This window comes from Corvus kubaryi, unplaced genomic scaffold (genome assembly GCF_017639235.1).
Source record: "Corvus kubaryi isolate FWS band 111438036 unplaced genomic scaffold, C.kubaryi_AGA036_p1.0 68, whole genome shotgun sequence".
Classification (NCBI taxonomy): Eukaryota; Metazoa; Chordata; class Aves; order Passeriformes; family Corvidae; genus Corvus; species Corvus kubaryi.
The window spans coordinates 7,210,070-7,231,620 of NW_024582056.1; the positions used below are offsets into that span (position 1 = coordinate 7,210,070).

General features: G+C 41.4%; 1 protein-coding gene across 1 annotated transcript in view; it reads left to right on the forward strand.

The window, feature by feature from the left end:
* Window positions 1–21,551, forward strand: part of MYO10 (myosin X) — a 162,435-nt gene that overhangs the window by 103,085 nt on the left and 37,799 nt on the right. The window contains exons 12-19 of the mRNA XM_042048727.1: window positions 69–215; window positions 395–495; window positions 718–784; window positions 1,899–1,991; window positions 2,732–2,800; window positions 2,979–3,061; window positions 4,549–4,657; window positions 7,405–7,485. Of these exons, the coding sequence (XP_041904661.1) occupies window positions 69–215; window positions 395–495; window positions 718–784; window positions 1,899–1,991; window positions 2,732–2,800; window positions 2,979–3,061; window positions 4,549–4,657; window positions 7,405–7,485 (750 nt within the window). The remainder of the gene's footprint in view (window positions 1–68; window positions 216–394; window positions 496–717; window positions 785–1,898; window positions 1,992–2,731; window positions 2,801–2,978; window positions 3,062–4,548; window positions 4,658–7,404; window positions 7,486–21,551) is intronic.

Sequence of the window (21,551 nt, forward strand, 5' to 3'; positions counted from 1 at the left end):
TGACCAGCAGAGTCTGGTCATTTCTCAGTCAAGGGGTGGTTGATGTGTTGTGTATTTCTTTAATGCAGGCAATAGACAGCAGAGATTCTATGGCTATGGCACTTTATTCTCAGTGTTTTGCTTGGGTCATTAAGAAAATCAATAGCAGAATCAGGAGCAAGGAAGACTTCAAGACTATTGGAATTTTGGACATATTTGGATTTGAAAACTTTGAGGTAGGTTTCAAAAGCTTATTCAAATGGCTTGTCTGATATTTCTGCTTTATTGCTTTACATATTTTTATCCTCTTCTCTGGAACTTGATTGTTAAACATGTTATGACTTAACCCATTCCCTTGTTTACAAATTAAAATACTTGAAGTGTATGCATTTTTGAAAATTTCTTGTCTCTTTAGGTAAACCGTTTTGAGCAGTTCAATATTAACTATGCAAATGAGAAGCTTCAGGAGTATTTCAACAAGCACATCTTTTCCTTGGAGCAACTGGAGTACAGCAGGTAAGAGAGAGAGGACAAATTTGAAAGAATTTCGACAATATGGTATTCACTTGAAATCTTAGTTTGCAGCTACCTTGGCTTCCTTTGAAAATCTCTGTCTGGAGCTGTGTATTTTATAAAAGCAGGCTGATTTTGCTGTGATTTGCAAGATAAATACACCAGCTTCTCCTATTTCTACAACTAAAATAATTTCAATTAAAAGGCCTGCTTTATTTTCCTTAGGGAAGGACTAATTTGGGAAGATATTGATTGGACAGACAATGGAGAGTGCTTGGATCTTATTGAAAAGGTAAGAAAGAATTTGATACTGTTACCTATTGTTCGTTTTTCTTCTGCAGTAATAGGTCTTAAAAATATTTGTTAATACAAAGAACAAGTGAAGAGACTGGTAGAGCTTGCATGTTTAAATAGCAAACTTTTAATCAGATCATTTTCATGTATGTTTATATTGAGAATTATATTGTGAGCTCTTTTCCTTGTAGCAACTTTTCTCTGTGTGTGATTATATACAAAAGCAGTATTTGGAGATGGTTAAAAGGAGTAATTTGATCCATGCTCACTCTTGCCATCGGTCCAGGCGGGCTGTGTGAGCTTATCTCCATGGCTGGGTGTGTGATTGCAAGAGCTCAGCCGAGCACAGAAGCGAGTGGCAGCGGGCAGGAGATCCAGCTGGCAGGACGTGACTGCAGTCAGGGCAGTGTGGCTTTTCAGGAGCTGCTCTGGGCCCTTGGGACATGGCTTATTAAAATGTGCACCCAGAGAACTGTGTTTTTCTGAGAGGCTGTATCAACCTGGAGCTTGCTGGACACATTAATTAATTGTTGGGCAGCTTGCTTTGTTTACCACCTCTTCTAGCATGAGAAGTAAGGAGCATCAAAGGAAATTACACAGGGGTATATGCAAAGCAAAGGGAGGTTGTGCTTCACGCAGGGCAAAGTTAAACTGTCTATCTTTTGCTCTGCCCCTGGGCACTGTGGGTGCTAAAAGTTTGCATTGGTTCAACAACTGGGTACATAATCATATGGAAGAAACTTTTTTGAAAGGCTGTTTTACAAACTCCTCGGACTCCTGATCGTTGGAGATCTTGGAGGCTGGGGATATGTTCTGGGGCAGTGTCATTGCATGCATCTAAAAACTGCCTACATCAGGAGAACTGTTGATTCTTCCAGTAGCTCGTTTTTCTTTATTTTGCCCACAGATCATGTGCTCTGTATTTCAAAAGGGGTGTTGCCAGAAAAATAGGATTGCAGTCACCTTCAAGACTGGTGTTTTAGTAGTATATGACTTTTTTGTGCCTCTCTGCACACAGCAACTTCAAGGACTTTGTGATTTTTCCAAACTGGGGAAAACAGCTGTGTCCATCTGTGCACTAATTCATCTTCTCCCTCTTCTTGCTATTCTAGAAACTGGGACTACTGGCACTCATCAATGAGGAGAGCCATTTTCCTCAAGCTACTGACTCCACCTTACTGGAGAAGTTGAATGCCCAGCATGCTGTATGTGATGTTTTGCTGATATTTTCTGTGCAAATTATGTAGGATCTCTTTGCTTCTGTAGAAATTCATGGTTCAAACATATGGGTGCATAGTTCTAGAGGCTTTTTTGGATGTGATCCTACTTCCATGGCAATCCATATAATTTGCTGTCAAGGCTGAGTTAGTTACTGGAAGAACATATCCTTGTTGCTGTTCAGTTAAAGCTTTCCATTGTGGTGAATCAGTCAAATTCTACTCTTAATTAGAACTCTGTCAACCTGCAGTAGGTCAGATTATTTAGATCTTCAATTCCCTTGATTTAATGAAGTATTCACATCATTCAGTAAATTACGTCATTCACTGGAAGTTTGCTGTTCCCTCTGTCCAGGTTAGTGTTACCTTTATTTGGGATCCTTGAATTATTTTTCACGATTTCTGGGATGCAAGCATATCCACCAATCTTCATAACTGCCAGCTTAAGATAGAACCTTCTCTTTCAAAGTGCCTTTTGTAGATGGTTCTGACAGATGGGGTTCAGGTTTAGTGTAATGCCTTTTTATATACTATAAATCTGTTATTACTGCATGTGAAGCAGCCCAGACTAACAAATCCTATTATCATTATGAATTGCTTGTTTGCTTTTGGAGCACTAATCTTCCAGGGAGTTCACTGGAAGACAATGGTCTATTTAGGTATGGGTTGAGAGGATAATGTGACAACCCCCTCCAAATATTTTTCTCTTTTTTTCCCCCTCCAATTAGAACAATCCTTTTTATGTAAAACCAAGGGTTGCCGTTCACAACTTTGGAGTGAAGCACTACGCTGGGGAGGTAATTTTTATTTGCTGAAATTATTCCAAGCAGAATTTTCATTAGCTTAATTTTCCCCCAAGGCTGTTCAAAATTAACTAAAGCACTCTGTTCCCTCTGCACTTTTTACAGTACCGCTCTTGTGAGAGGTGCCTGACTGTTTGGCTTTGTTGTTTGAACCAGTTCTGTTTCCTTCTAGGTCCAGTATGATGTCAGGGGGATCTTGGAGAAGAACAGAGATACTTTCAGAGATGATCTCCTGAACTTGTTACGTGAAAGCAGGTAAGTTTCTGCCGTTTTTGTTAAGGAAAAAGGGGTGTTGTATCAACTAATTCTGCCAGGATTGTTAAGGAAAAAGGGGTGTTGTATCAACTAATTCTGCCAGGATTGATCACCTAATTCTGCTGGGGTCTGAGTATGTTAGATGTTGCATAGCATCAGACCTTGACAGACCTGGAATGAGCATAGAATGAAATAGAGATGAGCATATCATATCACAGAAATGAGCATATCAGAGTTGCCTGTAAGCAGATCTGACTGTAACAGGTTCTCACAAAGTCGAGTTTACCTATATTGTAGAGTACCTTGTTGCTGTTCAGTCCAGGGCATTCCTAGGGAACTCACTTGCTACTCTGTAATGAGTAAGGATTGTGGAAGCTGTTAGTGGTTTTTAACTGTTTCAGAGTGCCTCATAGGCAGCATGTATGTGTGTTTTTTTACTTCACTTTTGTATTTCTGGTATTCCCTAATTTGGTTGAACACTTGCTGTCGGGGACTACCACAGTGCAAGCTGCCATACAGTAATTGCTTCAAGGGGAGAACTTCTGTTAAGATTTTTCTGACTGAAAGCTTGAGCTTGGATGCCTTTGGTACCTACATGTCTTGTGTCGTTCTGCTGTGTAAGGTCTTGGGGTCCTTACAGTGGTACCCTGTGAGCTGGGGCAGTACCACATCCCTTTTTGTAGGTATTTGGTTGAGGCTTCAGGACACACAGAGGAACAGTAGAAGAAGAGGGAGCTGAGCCTGGGGATTGCTGTCTCATCTACTGCCCTCCCCTATCCCATCCAGTCACCCTGCCTTGCCGTGCAAGTTGCTTGTTTGTAAATCCCTTAAGCCCTTCTGTGGAGGGGAAACAGTTAATAAGCATTTCCCTCTCTATGTTATTTGTTCTGGATTTATGACATTTTGGCTATAACATCTGTCAATTGAAGCATCTAGGTAAAAAGAACAAATGAGTTAAACTTGGCTGGGCCTAGTTTTGCTTTTGCACCAACATCTGTGTGGAGCTTGAATTAAAATATCTGTGTTTCTGTAGAAATAGTAAGAGGAGGGTACCTAACTGATAGAGTAGAAAACAGCATGCACAGCTGGTATCTAAAGTGAGGCTTACATGGGTGGCTATTTTGTGTTACTTCCCTAACCAGTCTTAGTTCGGGTACAATTCCAGTTGCCGTCTGCTGGAGTTTTGGTTGAGTGAGTGGAGTAAAATGCAGTAAAGCCTCTAGGACTTCACACTTCATTTCCCTAATGATGTGTTTGGAGTAGAGAAGAAAGAACCTCCTTGTTTTGTTTTTATTTTTAATCCCCTGCATAAATTCTGCAAAGTCGAAATCTATTGTTTATTAAAAATTGTGGAGAAAATCAATAAGTGAGTTTTTGATGGAGGAGCTTCTTGCTAAGAGACAGTGCTTTCTTTGCATTCTACAGTGGTGAACCTCATAGTCTGTTAAGATCCACTTCAGAAATACTGTTTTACTTTTCCATTTCAGTCTTGATTTCATCTATGATCTATTTGAACATGTTTCAAGTCGCAACAATCAGGACACTCTTAAATGTGGAAGCAAGCACCGAAAACCCACTGTCAGTCTCCAGTTCAAGGTTAGTTAATGTGTCATCTCTGCTCTGTAGCTAATCAGTGATAGACAAACCCTGGTGAGTAAAGAACAGGTGCAGGTTGAAAGAGGCTAAACTTGAGCATGAACACATTTCTGTCTCTTCTGTGACACTGCTAATTAACCGATCCTGGCTAGTTTCAAGTAGACACTAACCTTTGCATCACACCATCCCCACAAAACTGTTGCATTCACCACTTGCTTATTTGTCCTTATTTTAAAGCTCATCTATGAAGTTGTCCCGGTTTGTCTTTATAACCTAGATCCAACCACAAAATCCCACAAAGCCTTACAGCGGTGCCTGTATGCTTAGAAAAATAAGTGCTAAATAAATACCTCATTAAGGTGTTGCCTTGCTTTAACTTAAAGTTTGGAAGGCATTCTTGTTAAACACCTTCTTATGAGGCTTTATAGCCTCTCATCAGAAATGGCACCAAATTGAAATCTAGCATAAAGTCTATCTGCAAATTATTTAAAAGAGAAAGATTGGCATGAAACATCTCCTAAATTGCATGAGTACAAGTCTGGATTAGTTGCCTTTCATTGTGCTTGAATTAATATACATTTGCAGAGTTCATTCACTTTTTTAAAAAAGAGCAGACTCAAACCCCTTAAGGGCAGATGTTATCCTAATAGACTATTGGTAAGTGTTGGACAGAACAGCAAGGAGTGTATGCTGGGGCACACACAATGTCTTTTATTAAAAAACACTAATGTATTTTCGAGACAGCTTGCTTTGTGCTACCATAACTCATCTGAGAAGTACGCATTTCTTGTCACGAGATGGTGTCATTTGCTAGTTCTCTGGGGTAGCAGAACGTACTGTTTTCTCTTAGTCATTTGTATATGTGCAAAGTAGACCTTTAAGATGTTAACCTTACAAAAACAGACCATATTTTTGCACCCATTTGGCAAGGTAGAACAAAGTGTAGTATTCCTTCTGTTCTCTGTCAGGGGCCCTGGAAAACATAAGGGTGATAAAACATGAAATCAAAACATTATTGCCTCTTATCTCATGCTGCAGTAACTGACCATTAACCAGCTGGGCTGCTTTACAAGAGGTTGACCTTCACATCATGCCTTCCCCAGAGAATTAGGTTGGGTATTTTTTACATGTTTTAAAGCCTTACAGGGATTAGTCCATCTTATTTCAACTGAAGATAAGAACTTTGCCTTCACAGTTTTATTCTCATGATAAATTGGTTGACTCTTCTTTTCATTTGATGACCTGCCTAATGCAGGCCTGGGGGTGCATGCAGAATAGCAGAGCTTAGATACCATCTGTTTCAGCCTGTTGATTACAGCAGGGCAAAATCCAAATGAGCTCATCACCTGACAGTGACTTAGAGGCTTGCAGCACTGTGCAGAATCTGGCTGGCTGTACCACAGGTGAAAGTGAAAATAGTTTAAATCATCTTTGTTTAGACTGACCAACTTTTCCAATATCTGTAAGTAGGAGCCTGGAATGAGAGAATTGTCCATGGGTGTAATGTTCACACGGGTTTAATACGGATGAAGCCTTTACTTTTCGAAGCTGTAAATATTTGTCTTTACACAAAGATTTTTGTCTTTGTATGTTCTGTTTAACATTTGCTGCCCGACTCCCTGGTCCATAGGCTGGCAAAGGCAAGTGAACCAAGAACTATCATTTATGTTCCCAGTCATTTCACCGTTTGCTCCCTTTGCCCTGCTCCAGCTCCTGTGCACAGCCATAACTCTGCCTGCTGCCTTTATCACTGCATGCTCAATCACCACGTAAGTGCTTGGTCTGCAGATTAAAGCAAGAATTTGTTATAACAGACTGACATTGACAGTTTTGCTCCAAGACATATGGCAGGACACACAGTGTTGCTCCTTTAAAGGTGCAGTTTCTGTCTCCTTGGCAGCCTGCTCTGTATTCTCTCTGCTGCCTGGCACAAAGTGCCACCTCTGAGGGGTGTAACATTACCATTGCTGACTTTGTGAGCTCTTCAGAGCCTGAGCTCCTCTCCTGGACAATCATTTGTATCTCTGCAAAGTAAATGCAAGACTTCAGTTTAAAAGGGTTCATCCTACTTAATGATACAGAATGAGGCAAGTTGGAATAAGATATGGAATGATGGCTCAGGCGGAAAAGGGGCGGATGTGTAATTAAAGTAATAATCATAAAAGGACTGAGGGATTTTGTGATTTTTATCTTCAGGCTGAGGTTCAGACAACTGATAGTCTAATGTGCATTGGATCATTCAGAGTTCTAAAGCTAAGAAAAAACCTGTTTTCTTCAGGGAAGATGGAAAATGAGTGGGTTTGGAGTGGTTGAAATGAAAAGAGGAAATCTGAGTTGGTGGGTTTTGCCATAGACCCCTTATCCTTCCTTTTGACTTGCTCAAGTTTAGCAGTTTGGGAATGTGGATCCTAAGTCTTAAGCAGTCATTTGAAAGATCCCTGAAACAGCAACTTGGTGTTTCCTTGTGAACAGTTTTCTTTGTATCAATCTGTGAATCTTGTTCATTGTAAAACAATGATGCTAGTGTTGATCAGAAGAGCCAGTGGAAGAAACAAACACACAGATATTGACCCCATCTGTTTGGAAGCAAGAGCTTCCACGGTGCAGTAACTTCTGGTGTGCACCACTAGGTGTTGCAGTTAGATGCTCTCTGCAGTGCTGAGCTGCAGGAGCTCTTGTCTAGGGTTATGTTGCTTGTACAGAAATCCAGCTTGTGAAGTGCTCTCTTCTCTCTACCTGTATTTCAGGAATCACTTCATTCTTTAATGGCAACGCTGAGTTCTTCAAATCCTTTTTTTGTTCGGTGCATCAAACCCAACGGGCAGAAGGTAAGATTTTAAATGGTGTCCATCTTTTCTGTACATCTCGGGCCTAATCTTTTGCTGCCTGTCTGGTTATTTATCACTGTGTGAAGGAGACCGTTCTTCACTGATTTTGTAGAAGGCTCTGCAAGGGGAAGGCACTGGGAAGGGGTTTAGTATTTATTTTGTTTTGCATGTGGCCTATGTACCTCTTTAATAGTCATTGCTCACAATTCTGATAAATGACTGGTTCTAAGGATGGTTACAAACAGAAGGTAGAAGGCTGCACTTCTTGTGTGACAGCTCTGTGAGACCCTTTTCAGGAAGAAAATATCAAAATGTCAAAGTTTGTTTTAAGTCACTAGAGGCAGTGGTTCACATGCATATAGCAAAACTGGTGTGAATGACTGTCATCAGACTCTTAGTCTTTCAATTTATGAAGATACCTAGATTTGTACATGCTGGATGTTTTGTTCTGTTACAGAATTTTGTTTTTAAATTAGGCTTGGGGACTAAGGCTTACAATATCAATTTGTCTTTTGAGTTACAGGTAATGAAAGGCAGTGTCAAGATTTGCCTAAGTATGTTGGAGGGCTCTCTAGAAATGAAGTGGTAATGGTACAGTAGTCATTGAAATTAATATTGTTAGCCTGGTTCTGATATCCTGGTGTTTTGCACATCTGTTTTGGGCATAACAGATTGTTATTGAGGCATGGTCTGCTTTTGTCAAAAATACAACGGGCAGAGGTGCTGGAGAATCTGATTTATGGTTTTCACATGGACACTGAGAGATTGGTGACTTAACTATAAATCCATATTACCATGTTCCATTTTTCTGGGCTGTCTGGTTAATCAGGATGCTAACAAAACAAATGTGTGGATTTCATTGTAGGTTTTAGTGCTTCCTGGACGGTACATCCTTGGCTTTACATGTTCTCAGTTGCTGACTGTTAACTCTACTTTTGCACTGCTATTTGTGATGTGCTAAATAACATGCAGATTTTGGGCACCTTAGCAAGAGGGAGCAGCCTGGAAGCAAATAAGAACAACTTTCTGTGTCTTGAGGTGTTTGGTACTCTGAGATGTGAAGCCACCAGGCAGCTGAATGCACATGGATGACAGAGCCTTGGCTAGTAGCTGGAGTTTGTGAGCTTGTGTGTTTAGCAAAGTCCCTGATCATGGAAGGAGGGCAGTTTTAAAAAGCTTGTTTGCTTCCCTGCTCCTGTTTCTGTCTAGAATCCCCATGACCGCTATAAAGCCTGCCTGATGCCACTGGAGTAGAAGGATTTCAGTAAGAAACTCACACATTTTCCTTATCTGTCCTTTTGTACCTGACTAATAAGGCTTATCTCCACAGTAGCAACGCTACAAGGATATGCCATGATTGATGCAAGAAGCAGGCACTTGTTGTATTTCCATAGCAAGGAAAACACTGGGTTCACACTCCTATGTTCCTTGTTCTTCCAGTCTTTTCCCACTAAAATGCTTCATCCCTGACAAACTTGGCATGTGTTACTGTATCTCCGCATATATTTTACTACCATTGAAACAAAGTTCTCACAGAATTAGCAGCTGTGCAAGGAGAAGAAGCTTGAGACAGCCTCAGTCTCAGGGGACCACCTCTAATTGCAGGAGTGCATGCAGGAACAGATGGGGAAATTTCTGTAGAAAATCCCTTTCAATGTACATTAAAAATCTCTCTAAAATCTTATACAAAAATGTTTGTACTTGTTTTCCATTTGCCTTTATTTGATTGCAAATTTGGCTTGAGTCAGTGGCTTTACTAAATAAGAAATACTGTTTGAAGAACAAGAGTCATGTGTCAGTTTCTCTGCTGTAGCTGACTCAGTTGAAGACTTGACTGAAAATGAGAAGGAAAGCCATATATAATGCTTGTCAATGGCATTCTTCATCCAGGGAATTGTTATCAAAATGTACTTTTGGGATTCACTGTTGGTAGTTTTGCCTGCTGTACACTGCTCTCTGTCCCTCACTCCACATTGTACAGACACAGCGATTTTTAGTGCTGATTTTGTGATGTTGTTGGTGTCTCTCCTTTTGCAGCAGTGCAGGCACAAGAACAGCATTTCACTGCTGTGTACCTTTGCTGGATTCTGTAGGTGCACATCACATTGAGCAGTTTGTAGTTTATCCTCTCATACAACTTTTTGCTTCTTTTCAGTTGGACAGAGGAAAATAAGGTCACTCAGTTTGCACAGCAGTGAGCCAGCACAGCTGAGAGACACATGAGCTGTGCATGGATTACCAGGGATCACCACATACGTGACTCGCTGTGCAGGGCTGGTTAGAAAAAAAAACTGCTTGAAACAGTCAGATGAGCCTCTGAAGTGGACTTACTCAGATGGAAAGACAGTAAAGGTCTTCACTAAGCAGTTTCCTCTGTGTTTTCCATCTGCAGTCATGGTGATATGGAATGATAAATGTCACTCAGAAAGTACTTAAACAGTGCTTGCCAAATACCTAACCATGTGGAAGAAAGGGGTGTTTTATTGCTTTTTCGAAATACACAGCATTAAAGGAGAGCTGGACCAGAGAGGTTCGTCAAGGAGAGAGCTGAAATTGTGTTGTTGGGAGCAAAGCCTCTCCATGTGCTTGTTCCTCTCTGGATTGGGTACAAGTAGGGGACACACCTATTGGTGAACATCCCTTGTAACTGGAGGGGAGGAGCTGGGGGACTTAAGAAGTGTGTTTGAATTCTGTAGGTGAATGAAGCTAAGCAAATAGAAGTCAAATTCAAGCCTTTGAAAAGCAAAATGTATAGCAGACTACTTTCTCTGCTGTTCTAGATATTGAAGTGTATTCATGTTGGTAGCAGATGTGATAGTTTACAGTAATTATTTGATTGTTCTAATTTTTCAAAAGTTCGGTTTTTAAATATGTTGCAGTGGCAGGCAAAAACAATTCAGCATAAGCAGTAAACCATTGAACATTTACATATGAAAGCAGGTTCTACACTCATTAGTGCAATTTCCTAAAGGGAGTGCACAGAGTATGCGACCTTTTGTCACAAGACATTTCGGCAGACAGGCCTCAGACAGAAGGACAGAGGACCCATTAATCTTTGGGAGACCCCCAAACAATCAGGGTATCTGTTTTCACAATTTCCAATCTGTTCTGAACTATCCATAACATGGAAACTTTTCCACTTGGTATGCTTAATGAGTATTTTCTGCTAATGAAGTGTCTTTCTCCTCAGCTCCCCTTATCTTCACTGCAGCTGGCAGAACTATTTATCATTTCATCCCTTTGAACTTTAGCACATCTTTCTCTATTTCTTGGTTTCATGTTTCTTCTCCTGTCTCCTGTTCTATTTAATAATGATTCCTCCCTGCAACCTTGCCTTTTCTGATCTCTGTCTCCTTTTCTTCATGTACCTTAAATTAAAAAGTAAACATCATGACAAAAAAACCCAACAACAACAAAACCAAACCAACAACAACAAAAAAGCCCATCTTTTTAAAATAAGCTGCAGCCATTGCTACAATCATCAGCTGAATGTTTCTTCCAGCTTGCTGCTATTAATAAAGTTGCTAAGCCTTGGTGCCATTCAGGAGATGGATCAGAGTAAATTTAAGATCTAAACTTCCTATTCAAGCTGTTTCAGAGGCAGAAATTTTCCTGTTGCCCAGAAGCAGCCAGCCTTGGGCAGCTTGGCTCAAGTGCTTTCTCAAGTTTCCTTTTCCATTTAGGATATTTCTTGAAAATATATTGGCATAATTTCCGGTGACACAGTACTGGTATAATCATAGCAAGTGGCCCCACCTCAAAACTCTGCAGGGCCTCAGCTGTGCTGGTCTCTCAAAACCTCAGTTATTACAGCCTGTTTTTGTAATTCCCTGTTCTTGAGACTTCAACAGGTTCAGATGTGGCTGTTCTCTCCTGCACATAAATAGGTGCATGCACTTCTCTTTGGTTACAGATCTAAGGCCAGTTTGGCCCTGACAGACAAAATCCTGGCTTAATTAGAGTTCACATGAAGTATTTGATGTAGACAAAAATTTCACTTTTTATATTGTTTTGATAGGAAACTTGTGTTGGTGTGTGCTACCGGGCAAGAGGGTTGCAGGGTCTCCACTTACCTCCTTGTCCACTCATTTATTGTCTGTCTCATTCCTCTGTTGTAGTGATAGTCTTGTCACTGTCAAGATAAAAGCTGCCTTCTCTCAGAGCTTGTAATAATCTCTAAAAGGACAATTGTGGTTTTTATCTTCAGGTTTTTATATTAACTTTTTTTTTAATCTTAAAATTTAATTAGGTCAGGTAAATAAGTGAGACAAAATTAAACCTGTATTTTAAACCTACTGCAGGGTAGGGGCTACAGGGAGCAACAGGAGAAATGAAACTGGTAATAACTTTGCAGTTCAAAGGAAGACTGGTAGTAAAAAAGTCTGTAATAGATTCTGTGAAGTCTACTGCTGCTTAGAGTCCTGTCATGCCCCATATTCATTCTGAGACAATTAGTATCAAGGCAATAAGATTGTTAACATTGCTTCTGGGGACAGAGCCATTTGAAGGCGTCAAGGTATAGCTGTTGGCACCTGCAGTGTACTTGGAGGCATAGGTCATTAATAGCCATGAGACACCCTGAAATAGCAAGCAGTTTGTCCTCTAATATGAAATAAGATACAAACCTATTTTGCTTGGCACCTGAATTGAAGCTGTGTTATTAAAATAGCTCTGAATCATTACAAATGTAAGTAAAGCATGATACCAACCTAAACACCAGGTAGAAGTACAGCTCAGGAATGCAGAGCAAAGGAACAGTGATAGCAGAGCTTGACCCCATCTGCAGGGTGATTGTGTGCAGGGTGATTGTGTGCAGGGTGTGGAGCAGGTACAAGTGCAGGGAGTGCAGTAGGTGAGCTGGTTGTCAAGCTGGAATTGCAGTTTTGTCATATTGAGACTTGACTGTATGAATTACTGGGTTTGCCTTCTAGGGAGATTTTTTTTTTTTGCAGAAATACGGATAAGAAGAGTGAAAGTCTAATGGTACTGCATTGAGAACAGCATTGACACATAACTTTGGAAGATTCAGGGAGAGAAACTCTGAACTTCAAGGATATTCTGCTGTACTTGAGCCACAGGATTGCTAAGCATCTGCATAACTTTACTTTCAGAAGTCTTTATTTTAAAAAAAATTATCCATAATAAGGTGGTGTAGTTCCAAACTTCTGTGCCTATCCTACTGGAGTTGTATACCAAGCATTTGCTTTACACAGTAACATTCAGCAGACTCTGGGTCTCCCTACAGGGGAGCAGATGCCTTTGTGAGTTTTTAAAGATCCTGAGCCCAGCAGTTAAAAGCTAAAAAGTGTTAGGCCCTAAATGGAGGTGTCTCTATGGTTTAGTCAGTGGCCGAGCCCTGGGGTAGCTCTTCCTCAGCAGAGCTGCAGTGGTGTCTGGTACTGGGAGCTAGCAGATCACAGGGCAAATTTGACTTGCTGTCCCTAAGAAAAAGGTAATAGATAGCCTGATCATGTTAATAGTTACTCTGTCATAATTTGAAAGTAAAGGGAATAGATAATATAGCCCAGGTGTAGAAAGTTATGGTCTAGCAATATTCATTTACAGCTGTATAAGCAGCTCATATATTAGAGATCCTTATTGCCTTTTTTAAAAATCTGTCTTTAATCTCAGTTGTTCTCAATAAATACTTGGTTTAAGAAGACTTTCTGGCTGCCAATTATTGCAGTCATTGCTTCTGGAGGAAACAGAGCCACAGACCGAGCACAGATTGGTCTTGTTCAGGCAGCTTGGGTCAGACTCAGGGAACTGCTGCTCAGGCTCATCATTTGGGAGAAAAGCAACCATTTCCCAAAAACACAGCATGTTGGCCTGGTCTCACAGGTTGGGGGCCAGTTGCAAACTATTTATCCCTAGCCCTTTAACTAATTCATAAGGCTTTATTATTCATAACCAGGAAGGCACAGTCGGAAGGTGTGGTGTCATGCCTGGCCAGCGCCACTTAATTCAGCTACCTGGATCTTGTCGCCTTGGGTTTTGCGGAATTACACAGCTTCAAATCAAGACTTGTGGAGTATGTCCCAGCTACATCATTTTCTGACACATCACTTGAGTAATTAGGTCAGGCACTGGAAGACTCACTCCTTAGGTAAAAGTGATAAGGAGAGTGGGTGTGAGGAAAGCAATCGCTCCTGCTCACAGAGTGCTGGCAGTAATGTTACGTGTGAATCTGAATCCCTGTCTGAAAGAACAAGATGATTCCTGCAAGGTGTTCTGTGCTACGTGTAAGCCATGCCTCTCTTCAGTGTCCTCTCTGAAAGATCACTCCCATCACTGCTGCGGTGCAGGCTGTTTATGCTGCCTGACAGAGCCACTGGGTTGTCCCTTTGTCCCCATCTCAGTGTCCCCGCTTGCTGGGCTGAAGTAGGTCATTCCACTCTCCGGGCAGTCACCCAGACAGGCATGTTCTTCTTCCTCATCAAGGTTTGTTGTTTGCTAAGCAGGGCTGACGAGCCATTCCTTTGCTAAGTGTATTAGGGTTTGTCTTTCAGTGACCGTGGTTAAGGAGTTTAAAATTGAGCTGTTTGAGGCTAGGGACTGAGAGCTGAGATGGGATGCTGCAGGCGAGGGAGCAGACACTGCTGTAAAGGTTGCATCCAACTCCGGGCAGAGCAGGCAAACAGAGTTTTGCGTGTTTTGCAGCACATACCGTTTGGTAGGACTGTGTCCACAAGTGGTAGGAGCAGTTTTTGGATCTTGGAGAGTAACTGTGGCAGTATGTAAGCAAGATGGAGGGACACATGAGGAGCAATTGCTGCTTCGGGAGGGACTTGGAAGGAGGTGGTCAGAGTACCAGAACAATTCTGTGGAAAAATCAAATGCCCGGGGATGGGATATTTTTAATGTGCAACATTTGCTGTGTAGTTCAATGTAATATCTAGAAGTGAGAAAGATTTTGACTGCTGCAGCAACTGATCTGCCAGCAGCAGAGGATCTTACTGCCTGCAGCTGACTTCAGGCACTACAATAATTCTGCATGTTGTGCCACCTGATGGATTTTTTTGTGGTTTATGAAATCCTTTATCTGTGACTGTGTGGTGTGGATAGGCGTTTGTGGAACTGCAACTACTGATCCCAAGTGTGAAGTATTTGCTTTTTTAAATACCAGCAAAGAACTTGGCTTTTCTTCCTTCTTGTGGGCTCTACCAAGCATTTGAATTGCAAACATTGTCATGCAAATGCATGCGTTGAAAAACTGTGTACTTCCTCAAGCTCTGGAAGTTTTCTTCTTTAACTACTACTACAAAAAAAAAGTCCCCCCATCTCTAGATGGCAATTTACATTCAAACCCTGTTTGCTGTGTTCTCATGGTAACTACTCCAAGGGAACATGCACAGTCCATGATAAATAGACATCCTCAGAGCTCCAAAAGCATCACTGGGGTACAGAGTATTGTTCTTTAGCAAAAACTTTAAAGTTCACAAGTCTCTTCCTTGCTAAACTATGTCTTAGGGCATTCTGTGCATTTTATCTCTTAAGGTTTAGGAATTTGTTGGCTGTGAAAATATATTTACATTCTTGCTGCCTATAAGGTGAGATTAGCCCTCGTGTCCTGTTAGTCAGGAATATCTTCAGTGATTGCTGTAGAGCCAGCCCTCGCTAGGCTTGACTTCCTTTGAGCAGCAGCAGGAATGAATTAAGCAAGTACAGCCAAAGATATCACATGAAAGACTTGAAATACCAGTGAGCTGAAGAAAGCTCTGTTCTGTGTGTGTCTGTGTGTGTGTGTGCATAGCTGCAACTGCTAAAGATTCAGTGTTTCACAATGGACGAACGCTGAAGGGGGAAAACATCTTAAGAGGTAAGGGGTTTAATTCATGCAGGTTTTTAAATTATTTTAATCTTGCATACTTGAAGCTGCAGTGGACTTGTAGAAAAAGGATAGAAAGTGCCTGGAGTTTGGCTGAGCAAGCCATACTGGAAATGTTTCTGGGGTTGTATTTTCTTTTAAAGAGGGTAAATGCATGCAGAATCAAGTTTATTAAAAAAGAACTAAATTTACTGGTCTAATCATATTTTCAAATGCCAGGAGAGCTTTGCTGCCAAGCAGTCTGCTTTAATAAATCACACTTTGTTTGAAAGCTAAAGGGGTGATTGTTTGCAGAGCTGGGAAAAAGTCAGCAGAAGTAGAGCTGTGTGTGCAGAGGGGGAAAGACCTGTGTTGTAGTGATGGGCTGCTTTCTGTTGATCAGACTATAGTGTAGATTCAGGAAAACCAGCTATGAAAAGTTAAGGATTATACTATTCCTGCCATTTATTAAGGCATAAGGCATGTATATTTGCATTGATTACATAGGAAAGCGATACTGGGGACAAGTGTGTTCAGGGTGGGGGGAGTCCAGCAAGGTATCTTCAGAACCCAGAAGTCTAAATTAATTTTGTAGTTTTACTGAAGAAACTTGATGGGGCACATTTGAAACAGTAATTTTTTGCCATAGAAATACAGGAAATGGAATATACCTGGAAAAAAATTGATTGCGGCAGTAATGGAAAGGACAGCATAGCAGTTGGTATATTTTGAATTTCTTTGCTCTGTCAGCTCTCCCTTCTGCCCCCAATGAAATAACCCTCTAACACAGCAGGTAAAATAGTGCTGTTCACTGCTGATTGTCTTTGCTTCTGAGATCTGCACTTCGTGCCTTGCTTTCCCACTTAAGGTTCTTGTCTCTGCAAACATTAGAATTCAGCCACAGGGTAGAAAATTAGGATAAAATTGCTTGAGAGAACCTGTTATGAAGGGAATGGGTTTGATCCTGCATCATTGAAGTCTATGGGAGTTTTATTCTGGTCTCAAGAACTGTAGCCGTAGATTTGCCTTGCAAATCTAGATGGAGGATATATGATCTGATAAAGTGCCTATGGGACCAGGAAACAGAGTTGCCATAACTTGTAGCTGTTCTTCTCTCATCGATATTAAAGTATGTCCTTTTAAACTCCAAGTGGTAGCAGTGGTGGTAGGTCAAAATGTAGCTGGTTTTGTTGTGTTCATATTGATGATATGTATTCAGGATTTCTTTTTCTAAATCTGCTTAGTTTCAAAAAAGATAAGATTTATTTTGTTTCTCATTTGTTGGCTTATTCAAAAAAATGTATTTACAACCTGTAACAGAAATGAAAGCATAACAGATAGGTAGATAAATTACTGATAGGAATTATCTGAAAGTTAGAGTGCTGTCCCAACTAATCACATATCTTTGTCAAAGCTACACTCTGAACACAAAATCTGTGTCAAGAGCAGAAGTTAATGTTGTTTAAGAGTAGAACTTGGATCAGTCACTAAACCTTTTTCTCTTGGACTGTATTTATCTGTTTATGTGCATACATATATATGACTTTTCTTAATTTAGTCACAGGATGCAGCGAACACTTCAGGAGGGAAACCTCACTATGAGGCATTTGTAAGGACTAAGTACACTTCAGAACATCTGGTGTCACCTCAGCAGATAAAACATTAAACATGCAATGCTTACTGAAAGCACATCAAAGTGTTTTATGTTTGTTGTCTTACACTCAGAATTTACCATTTCTGGTGGGTTTAGGCAGTTTATAAATCTCAGTAGCAAGGCAGGTTCATTCTTAACGCTGTCCTTAGAAGTCAGGTTGTGGTTTCAGTTGTATGAGGTGGAATGTAGCAGCTGTAAAGTCCGTGTTTGAGGACATCAGCTGAGCCGCACGGGTGGTCAGTCTAACCTACAGGAAGTTTTTGGCTGACACATGGTGAGGTTTGAGGTTGCTGTCATTGGTTTGTCTCCTCTCCACATTCCCGATGTGTATTCTCTGTTCAGGCAACAGCAAGCTGGGCAGCTGGTGCTGCTTCCAGGAGCTTTGCTGGGAGGTGATAGCAGCACAGTTCCTCAGGCTTTGTGGGCAGTATTTGTTTTGTTGCTTGGTCCCAAGCACCAGGCAAGCGCGCACACTGTTCAGGTCTGTGAAGTTACCAAGAAGCTCATTGCACCGTGTAAATCATTTGGGACACTGGTAAATTTTTTGGTTTGGCAGCCACCTTGGACTGTGGCACACACCCATGAGCATTATACAATATCTAGTGTAGAGAAGGCAAGTTTGTCACCAAACTCATACTGCTATCTTCTATTTCCACTGTTTACATGATGAGATCAATCATGGCATTTTTGAAGCACACTCTCTATAGATCTAGAAATCTTAAAGTATGTGGCAAGTAGGTGCTTTGGAGGGGTCTCCAAACCTTTAGTAGTGAAGCAGAGACAATGCAAATGGTTTGAGAGAAGACATCCACTTTCAGAAAGCCAGATAAATGTCTGTGATACTGGCTTTCTCAAATGAATGGCTGCCCCAGCTTCAGCTTGATGAAGATGAGCTTGTCCACCTGCAGCTTGCCAAACACACCATTTGTGCATATTTAGCCAAAAAAGAAACAGTGACCAGCTTCATCAATTAAAAGTAGTATTTCAAAGGGAGAAATGATGATTTTTATTAGAAGTGGTGTAGTGCTTAAATTAGCTTCAAGGAAGTTTTTAATGTAGGCAAACAATTCACATGTCAAGCAAAATTGCATTTAGGAAAGCTGATTTTATCTCAAGTGTCTCCTTCTGAGTCAAACATTAAGGGTTATGTTGGGTTGTATACTTAAGCCAGCCTCGGAGTTTCTCAGGGAAGAAATGACTGTTCAGCCATCTAGAATTGCCATTTCCCTGTGACCCCTGGCATGTACAACATAGCACCTCTCAAATCAGCCTGGTTCTTACAAGACATGTACATCTCATTGGCCTCAATGAGCTCTAAGCACACATGTAAATGCTTTGCTTAAGTTATTACTGCCAGCATGTAACAGAGCGCCTGGAGCCACAGTACCTCTTGTCACACAGCTGTGAAGAGGAGAGACATTTGTGCAGCTCCCTTATGGTGCTTGCCCAGCCTAAAGTCACAAATCATCTGCATAGAGAAAACAAGACTTGTTACATCCATTGCTTCCAGTTGTGTGTGCTCCATGCAGCTGGCCAGTCTCAGGAGAAAGAGTGCTGGTAGGCAGCAGTGAAAATGCACTTAACTAGTCATGGAGTCTCAACAGTCTTTTTTCATCATGATCAGAAATTATGGAAGAGGGGTAGAAAAAAGCCCACTTCTAGGGCAAGAAGAGCCATATTCTTACTTGAATATGATGCAACAGCTTGTAAGGCCATAAGTAAGGGCAGGTCTTTTCTCCACATGTTCATCTTAAAAATGGATCGAGTCAACCAAATGTGTGGTTCATGTAACTAAGTGAAGGTGGAACGAAACCTTACTGAAACAAAGGGCTGTTGACCAGCATCCATGGCTGTGAATTCTGCAGGCTTGGAGGAGATGAGCAGTGGCATCACAATTAAATCACTCAGAAGGCAGTTGAATGTTAAATTAGTTAGATTTCAATGTACTGTTACGATCTATTATAACTCATTCTTTCTCTTGCTCTTCAGATATGTATTTGTAGATAAATCAGTTAATAGTTACTTCGATAACCATATTGATGTGAAGAAAGTTTATTGCCATTCATTTTGGATAACCCTCCACCATGCTAATAAAGCAAAGTGAATTTACTCTTACTTCACAGTTGTATAGGAATTGGAACAAAAAAGTCATATTAATGCTTGTCAGTGCATAACCTGTCACAATGAGGTGACAGTGATGGTGGTTTTTCTCTACTGAATGCAATTAGTATCAATGCAGAAGACACAGAATCTTCCTGCTCTTCTGGCCCAAGGTGATGTTGACTCACTGGTGTGTGGCCTCTGTGGCAGCACAGAGAGCTGTGATCCACACAGCTCCTCCATCTTATGTTTATATAAAATATGAAGAAATCAGTAAAGGAGCTTTTTGTTTGACTTATACTGGGCATTTCAGAATTACCAGAAATATCTAATTTGATTTTGATGCGGTTCTCAGAAACATCAAAGAGCTCAAGGATGAGACTTTCCAACTCTCAGTGGGAGGATGGGACAGGACTGTTGTGTTATAACAAAGCTGCCCAATGAGAACCTATTTCTTGCCTTTTCCTGTGAAATTAATGTACAAAAGAATGAACAACTGCCTTCCTTTTCTGCCCCTGCCCTGCAAACATACACATACACACATTTCACTGGTCTTGTCTAGTCAGTTGCAGATCTGCAAAGCAAGTCCTGAGTATGTAATGTAAAAACATATAGGAATACAAGAACAGCAGCTCAGAGGACCAAATTCTAAGAAAAATGCCAAAATTAGACTGACACTTTCTGAGATGTACTGAGATATAACATGTAGTAGTAATTAACAGACCAGTTATATGGGTTGAGCTGGGCTGTTCATGTGGGCCATCACACAATTCTTGCTGTAAGCTACGTGGGCATCTGTGCTGGTCACAGGAATCTCCATCACTTCTGTAAACTTGAATTTCCCCTCTCTAGACTTAAAATTGGTCTTAAATGCAGTGTTATGGGGTTGCTGATACTTAAAGGAGATCTCCAGACCACACACTGCAAGTCTGCTGCAGCACAGCTCTGGAGCAGCACCCCCCCCCCCCAGCACCCGGGGCTCCCTTAGGTTGAAGTGAGCCTTTGGAAATGATCCAAATCAGCCAGAGCCACGTGCAGCCCACTGGGGCATTTTTGGTGCAGAGGGGCTTGCACGCTGGGCACTGTGGCAAGGGCCAGTGCAGGGAGTTGGGAGGCAGAGATGCTCTGGGAGGGCTGGGTAGGAGAGCCCAGAGGCAGCTGTGAATGGAGCCCTGTGCCGGGTGGGAATAATCTGCCCTTTCAGTGCTGCCCGACCTCCGGTGTCCTAGCAACACAAAGCTGCTCGGCTGAATATTTCGTGGCGTTCCTCATTTGCACATGTCAGATACTGGCTGTGATTTAAGCCTGGCTGATTGCCCATTATGGCTTTCGAACAACAGGCTCATTACAGAAAGAGGAGAAAGGGCTACTCGGGAGATAATTTTATAAAACCACGTACTTTTTTTCGGCAGAAGAACGGCTCTGAAACGTTTCCTTGCTTGAGAAAGCACAGAGCAGCAAGTCTGAGCATTACGTCAGCCTTGTGCTTTGTAGGCATCTTATATGGAGAGAATGGACTGCGTGCAGGGGCAAAATGCACTTAGAGAAGCTGCTGGTGGCCTCAGTATTGAAAAGGGGGTGTGACCAAGTGCTAACTTTTTAACGTTTCTTGAATCTGATTTTGATTTTTGTTTCTGTGAAGTCACTGGCCCTTGGGGCCATACAGTAAGTGAGGACATTCCACATTTAAATCAACTAGAGACAACTGACACTTTTATTATTCTAAATCTTGTAGTTTGCAGAGGTGTGATTCATGATTGTTGTGTCGCACAGCTGGGCAGCACAGGTTAGCTCACAAATGACTAAACTGACTTCTGAAATAGCAGCGTATTTTAAGTATCCTCTTTAAAGCAATGCCTCGAAATGGAAGAATATCGAGATGTAAATGGTATTTGGGCATGGGGTCCTAAAGAGAGAGGATGTGATGAGATCTAGAGAAGCAGCAGGTGGGTGCCCAGGACTGAAGCTGGGAATAAAGTGAGATTTGGATTTAGAATCCTCTTCTACTTTTCTTGTGCTCTAGAGTTGGTGACCCTTGTCCCTCTGTGGAATGCAGTGGTAGCGCCCTCCACCCGTGAGCTGGAAGTGAGATTCTTCCACCTCCTCCTTTGTACTTAACCTGCACTAGAGAAGAGGAGGCAATAACCCTATATCCTCTCTTCCTCTGCAGGCAGCTGTAGTCTGAAAAAAGGTTGCTCAGTTTTGTGTCACCAGGGAGAGCAAAGAAAATTCTGATAATGTGGATCAAAGTTATCTGCGCTACCATTTGAGGATGTACTGCTGAAGTGATCCTGTGTTAGCATTTCAGTGAGAACTGGCTTCTTGGAGGGTTTCAAGGGTGAGATTAGTTGTAGTAGCAGTACACCGGCTACTAGAAACACACAGGATTAGGTTCTTACATGGATTGCTCCAAGGTTTTACAGCCATGTCAGGCTTTGGCTGTGCAAGATGAAATTCATCTTAAACATATTCTCTCAAGTGTTTCCATCCTAGTTTTCTATACTC